At 38.8% G+C, this 11,787-nt stretch overlaps 3 protein-coding genes across 4 annotated transcripts; 1 reads left to right on the top strand and 2 right to left on the bottom strand.

Annotated features, from left to right (window-relative positions):
- Positions 1–360: 360 nt before the first annotated feature.
- tmem59 (transmembrane protein 59) lies at positions 361–4,392 on the bottom strand. The gene is made up of 8 exons (XM_082514328.1): positions 4,158–4,392; positions 3,830–3,935; positions 3,502–3,596; positions 3,058–3,210; positions 2,852–2,924; positions 2,590–2,713; positions 2,342–2,459; positions 361–1,108 (listed from the first exon to the last, which is right to left on the bottom strand). The coding sequence occupies exons 1-8, from the start codon at positions 4,311–4,313 to the stop codon at positions 956–958; spliced, it is 978 nt and encodes a 325-aa protein (XP_082370454.1). The 5' UTR covers positions 4,314–4,392; the 3' UTR covers positions 361–955.
- Positions 3,586–6,865, top strand: tceanc2 (transcription elongation factor A (SII) N-terminal and central domain containing 2). 2 transcript variants are annotated; one of them, XM_082514330.1, is made up of 5 exons: positions 3,586–3,615; positions 5,219–5,341; positions 5,418–5,559; positions 5,829–6,022; positions 6,338–6,865. In XM_082514330.1, exons 2-5 carry the CDS (start codon positions 5,243–5,245, stop codon positions 6,524–6,526), a joined length of 624 nt encoding a protein of 207 aa, XP_082370456.1. In that variant the 5' UTR covers positions 3,586–3,615; positions 5,219–5,242; the 3' UTR covers positions 6,527–6,865. The 2 variants fall into 2 exon arrangements, with proteins under 2 accessions (XP_082370456.1, XP_082370455.1); XM_082514329.1 differs by lacking the exon at positions 3,586–3,615 and adding an exon at positions 3,624–3,731.
- Positions 6,866–6,990: 125 nt separating this feature from the next.
- Positions 6,991–10,462, bottom strand: cdcp2 (CUB domain containing protein 2; the record flags this gene model as incomplete). Its single annotated transcript, XM_082513830.1, has 6 exons — positions 10,366–10,462; positions 9,819–10,166; positions 9,062–9,403; positions 7,721–8,074; positions 7,427–7,605; positions 6,991–7,296 (listed from the first exon to the last, which is right to left on the bottom strand). The coding sequence occupies exons 1-6, from the start codon at positions 10,430–10,432 to the stop codon at positions 6,991–6,993; spliced, it is 1,596 nt and encodes a 531-aa protein (XP_082369956.1). The 5' UTR covers positions 10,433–10,462.
- Between the last annotated feature and the right edge of the window lie 1,325 nt (positions 10,463–11,787).

The following is an 11,787-nucleotide window of genomic DNA, read 5'->3' on the forward strand; positions in this document are numbered from 1 at the left end:
AGCAGAGATTGAAGATAAACACTAACACAGGAAGTGTTAGCTACTCTCAGTTTTGCCTCAGAGTTTTTATAGAGCCATTCTAGAAAACAGTGAGGTGTAGCAATAAGCGATCAAAAGAAAGTTTTGCATGTCTTGCACTACATAAAAAGGCAACATTGTGCCCACTACAATGTACTGTCAGAGATGCAAATTAGACCACTGCAGTTAAATGTAATTACTGTGGTATAATAAAAAGTAAAATCTACCTGTGTAGTTGTGTGAAGGCATTGAGCAAGAGTTCTACGACTCCTTTTGCAAACTATTATCTATTGCAATAGGAGTCATATGTTGGCATTTTAAACTTCAAGAACAAAAAACACATTAGATTCACTCTGTATTTAATTTGACTTATGATAAGAAGAGACAACAGTTAAGCAGGAAGGACTTACTGTTTGTACCATCACTATCAATTTATATAAAGAGCAGAGAATTTTGCTGTAAAATTCAATATCGTTAGGTTATCACCCCAGTAGAAACATAAAAGCAAACAGGGTAAGTCTGCAGTACCACCGCAACCTATTTTATCAAAAGTTAACGGTTTGGAAGAAACTTGCATCACTTCAAGTCACAAAGAGTTAATTTAAACATTCAATAAAGTAAGCACACGAATAGAGAGCTAATGCACACCAAAATTGCAATAAACCCCCCAAAACCTAGTTGACTTGTACTGCTGTCACTGTGCTATAATGCCTCAATTATGCCAATATACAGAAAAACTATCACTCCAACTTTAAAAGCTACGATTGACAGGAGGCAAAAAGAGAAAAAATAAAAAAATAGGGGTGGAAAAAAAAAGTTCTGCAAGTAGTGAGACTCTGAAAGTAGTGACTTAAGACTACAATCAGGACAGGTCTTAAGCCAAAGGATAAAAATCAACTTGAGATTATACATAAAAGAGAATAACCCCCTTTGGGTTCTAGATGTTAGACTGCCCTAGGTTCACTTTGGAAGGGAGTGGTCCAGCCTCCTCTTCTGATCCATTGGAGGTGATGATCAGCAGGGAGGATGCTGGATATGGAATCAGTTTCTGTTCTTTAATGTATTCACTGTCTCCATAGATGCTTAATTTCTGAAAGAAAAAAAAAAAAAAAAAAAGGAAATTTTTTTTAAACATCGTTTTGATGATTCTTTTTTTTCTGTCAACACAAACCTCATTATTCAAGGAATTCTTTAAAAAACATTTTTGCCAGCCACGATCTCTAAAGCTTCCATATTGTTTGGTCTATATATAAACCAGAAGTGTCAAAATGACTGTTCAGGAAATAACTTCAGCCCAAATGCACACACCAAGCCCACCCGCTATTTGTAAGGTGCCCTTTGTCTGGTATTTTTGCTGGCATTCTGTTCATTCAGTCACTTTTTTGCCCGTGTTAGTCTAGTAAGGTGGCTATTACATTTCTTGAGACCAGTCTTTGGTGATACAGAGTGAAGCATTTTGAGTATGCGACCAATGCAGACATGCTTGCATGCACTTCTCTAAAACACACAATGATGGTACGCGCAGGCAGAATACTGACTGGCTGAAACATCTGCTTGAAGGGAGCAACAGTGGCATTTGGCACAAAATGGAAGAAGTGTATATACACTGTATGAAAAAGTATGCATAAGAAACTGAATTAAGCAGAAGTGGATATCATATTTTCTTGTTTTTAAACAGTGTTTCTCTTCACTGTAAAGAAGCCATTTGTCTGTTATGATTTCTGTGTTCTCTGCAGCTCTGCCACCAGCTGTCGTTGGAGACAAAATATTTTGATGCTGCCCCCTGGTGACAGTACACTGCTATAACATGAGGATAAAGGTCCACGTAGCTCCTTGAAGACTCCACAAAGGACTGGCACACATATAAAGCATAAAGACGAGTTGGAAACAAAGAAATAGTCCTTTGGTATCATTCTGTGCTGCCACATTATAATGGGATTTATTACATATGAATGACATGTAGATTTGTGCAATTACTCTGCAGAGGGCTCTGGAAAGGGCATAATTTGAGAATCCTCATTTTAGAAATACTGGTTGGGTGATTTTGGACAAGACTGGCATTTCCAACCTTTGTGCCAAGATATGCTAGTCACCTCGTAGCTGTAGCTTCATAATTACTATGCAGATGGGAAAGTGGAACCAAGTTTCTTATTTAACTTTGCAACAGCACAATAAGCAATTATCCATTTAAAAATAATTTATACGGAGTATAAAAACAGAACTACAGCAACTAAATTCACACATAGCAGATACGCCCAGATTAAGCTTGTGTGCTAAACAAACTGCTGTAAACCACTTAAACAAACAAGAACAGATATCATACCTCAGCAGGTACATACTGATCCACAGCAGTTGCCACAGTGGCACAGCAGATCCAGATCAGGACAAAAACAGACAGGACCAGAGTTGTGGTAAGGATCCACCCTGGTAGCCAAGGATTCCTGAGGAGTAAAGGATAAGTATCAAGGTTATGTAGCTGCACAAAGGCAAGACCCTCAATACCATTAATATCCTGTTCAAGTTAAGTAACAGCACCTCTTGGACAATGTAGACAGAAATGTGCTAACCAACCTTGAGAGAGAGCTGAAAAGATTGTATTCGTCATTATAGGTGTGGTCCCCAGCCATGTCTCTGTCCCTCTCCTGGATTAAAGTGCGTTCGTAGTCCTTAAATACAGGGCTGCTCAGTCCAGGAACTTGAAAACAAGAAACCAAACTCAGAAAGATATTCAGTGATGTCTGCCTTAACCTAACACATTCTTTGAGATCAAAACTACTTTCGTCCTTAACTAATTACTTTATTTATTTTTTAAGAGGATGAATGAAACTCTTACAGCTCTTCTGAGGTTCCTCTTTAACATATTTTTCCAGTTCAAACTGGGAGAAGAACTTGATTTCAGGTACAGCCTGTTAAATATAGGGCAGATTTTTATTTATTTATTTTTCCTAGTCATTTTGCTCCATTACATTTGCACATTACCAGGGTGAAGTGCATTGTTTTGCATCTGGTAGATTAGGGGGTTGGTTTTCTTTTACTTACCTGGCAAATGATGACTTTGCCATCATCAGCCTGGAGGTAAAAAGTCCATGTGGAAGTGATGAAGCTGTGGGCCTGACTCATTACATCATCCCAGAAACCTCGGACCAAAGTCAATGGGTACAGAAGGTGAATCTTAGGCATCATGCTCTCCAACTGGGGGAAAAAAACAAACAAACATATTGAACAAAGGATTATTTTAAAAGTGGGAGCTGAAGTGCAACAAATACAGAATCAAGAGAGACCAAACAGCTGACCTAAATGAAAGCTGCATGCTCCAGTACCAAAGCCATCCCTACAGTAAAGTTGCAAAAGCAATTTCAAGTCTCTGCATTTAAACTTTAGTTAAATGCATTCACTGAATCTGAACTAACTATGAAAAAAACTACTAATACTGCAGATGGTTCTGTGGAAGCCACTGCGTGAATGCGTTATACACAGTCATACCTGCTTATTTCGCTGCTCAGCGAAGGGGAGCTGATTCTGACAGCCCAGGTTGCATGCATACTGCTCATCAGACTGGGTGTAGGCTTCGTGACAGGCTGCAGAAGTTTGAAAGAGGTGAGCGATAACAGATGATAGAGCCAACAGATCAAACTGGATTGTGGATACAGAACAAAGAGTCTCTAGAGCAAGCTTACACCATGGAACTGGATGTATTAAAACGGAAGCAGATTGTAAGAAATACTTTATTGTTACGAGCATAGCACGTAATTAGTTAGCAAACCTCTTCGACAGCACAGCTGTGAATTAACTGGGTCAGTGCATAGCTTACTTGATTCACACTCGGATTTGGTCTGATTTAAATCTTCGCTGTCACGGACAAACTGACAAATGGAGAACAGGCGGCAGCCTCTCTGACAGGCATATAGTTCTTCCTCCTGTACAATAAAAAACAAACGGGAGGACCAGTTGAATGACTCGACAAACAAGGATATCCAGCTGAAAGATGACGCACTTTCAAAACTTGTCCTTCACAAACAATATTCGCTGAAGAAAAATGCATTGCAAAAAAGGAAAAAACACACGCTTGTCCACTTATTAAACGCAAAAGCTAGCTAATGGTAGCAGCAGTCGCTTTCCTTTTCAATATGACAACTTACCCGAGGATAGGTATGCAAACTGTATGTCATTTCACATGATTTATGGCAGGACGCAGTGTTTCCCAAGACGCTGTCAAATACATCTGAAGATACTAAGGTGCCTGCGAACAGGACGGCGAGTCCCAAAGTGCAGACAATTGAGGAAAGAGACCCCATTTCGCCTGCCAAAACCTAAACAAATAACACGATCCTCTTCCTCGTTCTCCTTATCGGGTTGTGTTCTCGCGGGAACTTTATCTCGCGCGAGACTTTTTTCAGAGTTTGCTAAATTTAAGCTTTGCTAAGTTTAAAAACCCTAAAATCTTGTTTGGAAAACAATGTTCCAACATGAGAAGTTCTATTTTGTATTCAATGTAAACAGTTTGTGTTTTCCGTCTTCTTTTTTTCTTTGTAAACTATATCCACAAATACTCAACAATAATATTTTGACTAAAAAAAACCTAAAATCCTAACAGTAACAATAATCAAACAATAAATAGTGGAAAAAAATCAATGTGTTCATTTGTATTGTTTTCCGAAGCAAAAATAATAAATAAAAAAAAAGACTGATATCCGAAAAGTCAGAGAGGAAGATAAGGCCAAATTATTCAAAAGACATTTTACTGAGAATACCAGCGATGATACTAATATAATAATAGTATTATATTACTTTAAAATTAATATTCATATTATACAAAAACGTTGGTCATTTATTTACTGAAATTTTGTACACGAGGGCTTCCACATCTTTCTAATCTGCTGAAGAGATTCATTGTTTCCGAGTGTACGTAAAGGCAACATTGCCACTGCTATTATTTACCATAGCCATCCAGCTACTGTTAGCTCTATCAAAGAGATTATTTATCGCAGTTGTAGCGATAATATGGAGCTATCCTTTAGTAGACTATAGCGGAATTACATAATTAACACTGGCAAAGCATTTATTCAGTTAAATTTGGCTTGAGTTAGACAACGTTACCCGAAAGGCAGAAAGTAGCTGTTAGCTGAACCACGTAGGAAATCGGCTTCTTTTTAGTCAAACTGTTGTATTAAAATTTGTCAATCTCATTCTTTCTACAAAGAAGCTTCCTGGCTTGCCTTTGAACATGGACAAGTTTGTAGTGCGGTTTCCTAAGGGAGACGCACCTAAAAAATCGAAGACAGACGAAAAGGTGTACAAACAGACTACAATTGAATCTCTACGGGTAAGACATTAGGCATGCATGTATTGTGTGTTAACGCATTTATGTAGTAATTGCTTGCCTTTTGTGTTTCGTAAAGCGAGTGGTTGTTATTGAGGACATCATGCGTTACAAGTCAATGCTGGAGCTGCCAGAACAGAGCAAAGACAACCTGCTGACTGCCCTGAAAGAGCTGAGTAAGAAGGTCCCTTCCAAGGAGGTGCTCAAGTCCACGAAAATAGGTAAACACAATTTTTAATAACTCTTTATACAGATGGGCTGTCGTTAGAAAGTCATTTAAGTTTCCATTTTAGTTCAAAGATTGCACAACCAACCTTTATAACATGAATAACAGCTTACATGTGAGCTGAGTTTGCTTTTACTCTCTTATTACATGAGAATTATAACTCTGAAGAGCAAACCACTCATTAAAACAGTGTTCTCCTCATAAATGCCAGGCCAGTCAAATTCACAATATTCACATACGTAATCAAAACATCTCTCTGCTAAGGTCACACTGTCAACAAAATGCGAAAGCATCTGGATCCCGAAGTAAGTTCAATGGCAGCAAAGGTTTACACGGACTGGAGGACGTTCATCGAGGAGAATTCCAATAAGCCATCCATTGAAGTGCGCTCGGACAAACAGTCTGAAGGACTCAGGAGCAACGCTAGAAGGCTCATGTCTGAAGCACTAGAGGTCAAGGTAAGATGGAGAATCTCAGGGCAATCGTGAAACATGGCTTTAGAAAGATTTATTTTTTTTATTATTTTCGTTTCTTCCCGTTTCCTTCCTTATCATGTTACATGTTGAATGTAAGCCTGAAAATCAGCATATATGATTTATTGATCGCTGTTTACGAGTGTATTTTAACTTATGCACATTTATTAATTTAAAATATTCCATTCCCAGCACTGGCATGTTCTTTATAAGAAGTATCTGAATGCTTGTTCATCTTACAGCTACTTGTTGTCTGTCTGACTCATTCCTGAAATATTTCTGTTCATCTTTCACCTACAGGAAGATTCTGGTCTTATAGACAACATCGAGAGGGAAGTGTTTCACCAGAGCTCCCGACTGGTCAGCACTTCATACAGACGGACTGTTAGAGCACTTGTGTTTGCCTTCAAACACAACCCTGAGGTCAGAACTCAGGTGAAGAACAGCACAATAGCAGTCAACAAGCTGGTCTCTAAATACAAAAAATAACAGAATAATAAACTATGTAGAGCCAGCTGTATATGGAAAATAGTTTTAATACAATTGGAGAAGGATTTTATGCACACATTTTTTTACATTTTATTTTTATTGTTTTCTTGATTTTCTGTAAAGAAGTTTAAAAAAAATCTTTTTGTGGCACATCAGTAGCCTAGCACTTTTTGCAACTGCACATGAATCATTGTAAAGAATACTGTAGGTGATGATATTAATGCTATTCCTTTTTGTAATGTAATAATGTAGGCATTCTTTTTCAACAGGTGCATTGTTTTTTTGTCTTGTAAATGAACATTTTTATACGAAACATGATTTAAAGCATGACAACTTAAGCACTGGAGTCCTGTCTTTGATGAAGAAGAGCTAATATAATCACACATATATATATATATATATATATATATATATATATATATATATATATATATATATATATATATATATATATATATATATATCTAAAGAAGCACTAGCCAAACAATAGCTATAACCATGAGAATAACAGCCAGAACACAAATGCTAATAAAGACAATATCGCTCAAATCATGAGGCTCAGCTTCTGGATCCCCTTCACTGCCACTGCTACCATTGTCAGTTTGCTGGGCCTGCTCCTCCAGACGACGCTCCTCTGCAGAAATGATGGACACTGATGCTATTTTCCGCAGGGCATCGCACTGCAATTTATATTCTTGTACATTTTCCTGCTTCCCATCAGAGAAATCAATGTAGAGTTTGTTTACAAGCATGGTGATGTTCCGATGTTTCTGTAAGGGATCATTAGATACAGTATTAATAGAAGCAAGTCGCAAGTGTCTGCAACAATTGTTTAGCAGTTTAAATAGGGCAAATTGCTGCCTATTATAGTGTGCCAGTAAATGAGAACATGTTAGTCACCTGGCTGGCAGTACCACAGTCGACAAACTGAGCCACTATCTTGTATGAAGTGGTCGTTAACTGCGCTGTACAGGTCGGGTTTCCTAAGTAGATGCTCTCACGGTCCAGCTGAGGTAAGGACTGCTGGGGTATCACAATGGTGAATTCTGATCTTGTGCAGCTAACATTTACAGGCACCACTTGGATTGAGGAAAAAAAATCACACTTTTTAAGAGCAGCATAAGAATGATATGGAAAAAGTTAACAAAAAGATATTTTAGAAGTTAATCATATGCCTGTACAAGGAATATTTACCTCCCTGATAAGAAGCGGTGAATCCTCTGTGTGCTTCATTTCTGTCTGTGCTGAGCACGACCAGCAACTTGTTGCCCTTTGAGACGAGAGAAGAAGGATGCTCCCTGCCACACCAGCGTCCCATCAGAGCGTCCGTCTGGCTATTCCCATCATAAACTGCGACAGAGTCATAGTCGCACTCATCTGATAAACTGTTGCGGTCCTCCAAGTCCATTAAGGGGAAGAAGAGTTTGATGCGGTAGCCTGCGGCTAGAGTGATGCTCCAGTGGCAGTTAATGTTGTTTGGGTAGATGTTGGGGAAATTTGGGCTGCTAAAGTTGCCACTCACATGAGACAGCACCTGCTGGCACTCACCTATTAAAGTACAGCCAATCAGATAGTCATTTGGATTGCAGATGTTAGCTTGCTGCACTGCGTTCATTTTATGATTGGCTTTTTTTGTACTTCATCCTCTCCATGCAGCCTCATGTAAGTCTCGGACTAAAAGTTTATGTTTAAGATCCTGGTCACTGTGTCTGGCAAATAAATTTTAAATGGGCAAATGACATTACCAGAGCCTCCTCCAGATGTTCTGTTTAACTCCCACAGACCAAAGACATGTTTATATGACTGATTTAATCAGTGACTGTAAGTTGGCTGCGTGTGTGACTATTAGAGTGTGTGGTTGTCTGCCTCTCTGTGTTAGATCTGTGATGGGCTGGGGGTTATAAACGGCATTTATACAGGTGTCTCTTCAAGTTTTTTTTTTTTTTTTATCCTTTTTGCCAGCTGGCTTATGCTCAACAAGGTCAAATGGGCACAGTCTGTGAGCAGCTTTCTAAAAGTTACTCTGCAGTTTCGACTGAACTCGAGTGTCCCTAGACCAGTCAAGGACCTTCACATTTGTGTTTATGATGGTGGTGTTTACCCAGTTTCTATGAAAGAGGATTTTTTTCTTTGCAACTGAAATGCTTCTATTTGATCAGATTGTTAGGGTATATTGTTTCATGCTCTTGATATCTCCTGTGGCTTGTTTCAGTCGAGCTGCAATACCTTTAGCCAATAATAAAATCCATTGTTCTCTGTTTTTTAAAATCCAACATTCTCACAAAATGTTCCCTGTTGATCTTTAGCTTTTTGAAATAGATTTTTTTGTGGGTTTCAAGATAGATTTTCTGTTCTGTGAGTGAACAGAAGTTTTTAAACATAATTTGCTTTAGGTCGAATGTCAAATTGTTGATAATTGAAAAAAAATTACCTTTAGGTTTCTGCATTTACACCAAAAACATGAACACTCAAGGAGAAAAAATACAAAAGGACTTTGCATATTGATGTGAGAAAGCCGAAATCAAATTCACCTACCTGAATAATAGTAGGCCTTGAACCCACGTCCCCCAATGTTGAAGTCAGACTTGAAGACTACGAGAAGTTGGTTGGAAGTAGTGATGATGTTGGGGGGTTTATCTGTCCCACAGTATTTACCCAGATGCCGGTGGGTGACTGTTGGGCCGTCAAACAGGGCTACAAAGTCAAAGTTACATCCTTCATTGTTTTCCAGCTGGAAGTCCAAAAACACCAAGGTGACCACACTTGTGTTAGACACATGGATGGCCCAAGAGCAGTCGGCATTGTTGCTATACTCCTGGGGGTAGCCTGGGCTAGAAATTACTCCAGATAGTCCAGTCAGGACTCCACCACACATATCTAGAGAAGAAAAAAATGCAGATTTAGATTTGCATTGGAAATCACATGCACGCTTTCTATTCAGTGTGCTGCATTTTTATAGCTAACTGTTAGTCCAAAGTTTAGGCAACAATTCAGGCATTTCTAGTCATGCTAATAGTTCTGCAACTTTTAGAAAATAAAACAGTAACTAAATTGTAAACACGATAATATTTTCACTGTGAGCATTATGGTTTTGTGAAATTTGCCTCATCTACGCAGCCACTAGGATCCGTATGAGTTCTAATTGAATATAATATACAATATTTAAGTGAGGTCAAAACCAAGAAATTTCACTTACAAGACACGACTTAAACTGTCTAAACATGGCCGGACAAAATCAACTCAAGTTTTGGCCAACTATCCCTGTCACATTGCATTAAGTGTAACAAGCTACCTTTTCTGTAGCCAACAGTGAAGCCCCTGTAGGCCACATGGCGGTCTGAATGAAAGATGATGGACATGACATTCCAAGAAGAGGTGAATTGAGGTGGAGAGATGTCCCCACAAAATGTCCCGAGGAGGTTCCCTTCATCCTCAGATATGCCATTGTATATTTTAATGTAATCATAAGCACAGCTTGCGTGGTACTCCAGCTCAAAGTAGTGGAAAGTGAGGAGGACAGAGGAGCCCTCTGCTACCACAATTAGCCAGGAACAGTGTGTGTTGTAGGGGTATAGGCCTGGGAAGTTTGGGCTGGAGAAATTGCCAGATGGAGCAGAGAGGATTCCTCCACATTTGACTCCTTATAATGACAAAAAATAAACAAAACAAAACAGAAAAAACATTTCATTTCAGTTCAGAGAAAGAAGTCATGGTTCACCGTGAAAGTGTATTACAAGCTGACATTGAACAATTGGATCCCACCATTCTCTCTATATACAGTACCTGCAAGATAAAGCACTCCCAGCATTGCTCCATCAAGATAAAGAATGGCAACTCACCTTTTTTAGAATCAGCCTTGTCAAAGAGCAGTACTAAATGAATCAGTATAGTCACCCTGAGAGTCATGTTGTTATTGCTGATTTGGCTTTTGTCACACCCCAGCTACAATAACGGCAGAAACGCACAACGGCAATGTCAGAGCGCACAGCCTTGAGACATCAGCAGCGGTGCCTGTAGAGGTAAGAGGACTTTGAAAAATTCATCCGTAGCCTGAATGAGTAACCTGATAGCTGCCTAGGCCATGCTTTGCCTTTCCGCTAAATTTTAATGACTGATATCCAATGAGCATGAGTGGCTTGTCAGGACACTGTTTGGAGAGATGTTATACATTTTTAATGACACACACACACACACACACACACACACACACACACACACACACACACACACACACACACCCCAGTACACTAAACACCAGCTGCAAATGGAGTTAATAAAGAGGTAAGAAGGAGAGAAGGATGATCGTATTTGTCACTAATATAAATGGCTTCATTAATGTGACGTGAAAGAAAAGATCCCACAGTCACAAAGTAATAAGGGCACTGTGCAGGCTTTGTGTTTGTTAAAGCAGCTTAAGCATGCATTTGCATTTTAATGCACTTGAGTATATATAATGAGGTGAAGCGCAGAAATAGTGTTTATTGTTTCTGTTACTACTGAGGTTCACACCTGCAGCTTCTGTTTGAATAGTCTCATTGTACCTAAGCACAATTTTTAAAACAATGGGTTTCAGGAGGACGAGAACTTTATCATATCAAATCTTTTATTCTCAACAAATGCTTCATAATTGCTTTGTGGCAGTTCTGTTCATATAAGTTAAAGGGCTCATTTTTTGTGTAATAATGTGCTTGTTTTAAATTCAAACAAACACAGACTGTGCCACTGCATTGTATCTGATGAGTAAGGTAATTTTCCTCAGAAAATGCAAACCTTTTTAATGCAAATTCTGTTTATACTCTAATTTCTGTTTATGGGAAGAGTAATGCGGCGACTCTCAGACAGAGATTTTGTGGTATTTGCCAAACGCCAATCATATTCCATGAGTCATTCCTTCTGTTTTTGCAGCCTTATAGCCGAGCGGTGGAGACACATGTAGACAGTAATCCTGAGTCAATGTGATTGCACAGCAGACAGGGAGATAAAGTACTCTTAGTAAAAGCCTATTCTTCAAATAAATGTTTACTATTCCAGCAGTGCCGTGAAGGCAAGGCTTTTAGATTGAGCGTGTCTAATAGCTTCAGTGAGCAACACTAATTCCTAAAGAAACCTGCTAGATGGTGCTGTTACACTGTGAAAATAAAGTGAAAATCAACACTGGGTTTTAAAAAGTCATGTCAAGCTCTAAGCTGAAATAAATAAGAATGTGATTAAAATCAGTCAAGTGTTTTTGCACAGGGGTTCCTGGAACTAAAATGAACCGC

This window comes from Aulonocara stuartgranti (genome assembly GCF_965226115.1).
Source record: "Aulonocara stuartgranti genome assembly, chromosome: 18".
In the NCBI taxonomy this organism is placed as follows: Eukaryota; Metazoa; Chordata; class Actinopteri; order Cichliformes; family Cichlidae; genus Aulonocara; species Aulonocara stuartgranti.

What these genes read in the sequence shown, in the direction of transcription:
- tceanc2 (XM_082514329.1), top strand. Translation starts at nt 3,630, where the DNA reads ATGATAGAGCCAACAGATCAAACTGGATTGTGGATACAGAACAAAGAG. An exon ending in CTACAATTGAATCTCTACGG is followed by an intron (nt 5,342 to 5,417) that starts GTAAGACATTAG and finishes TGTTTCGTAAAG; the next exon opens with CGAGTGGTTGTTATTGAGGA. An exon ending in CTGAAGCACTAGAGGTCAAG is followed by an intron (nt 6,023 to 6,337) that starts GTAAGATGGAGA and finishes TTTCACCTACAG; the next exon opens with GAAGATTCTGGTCTTATAGA.
- tmem59 (XM_082514328.1), bottom strand. Translation starts at nt 4,313, where the DNA reads ATGGGGTCTCTTTCCTCAATTGTCTGCACTTTGGGACTCGCCGTCCTG. An exon ending in GTTTGCATACCTATCCTCGG is followed by an intron (nt 3,936 to 4,157) that starts GTAAGTTGTCAT and finishes TTTATTGTACAG; the next exon opens with GAGGAAGAACTATATGCCTG. An exon ending in GCAAAGTCATCATTTGCCAG is followed by an intron (nt 2,925 to 3,057) that starts GTAAGTAAAAGA and finishes TATATTTAACAG; the next exon opens with GCTGTACCTGAAATCAAGTT.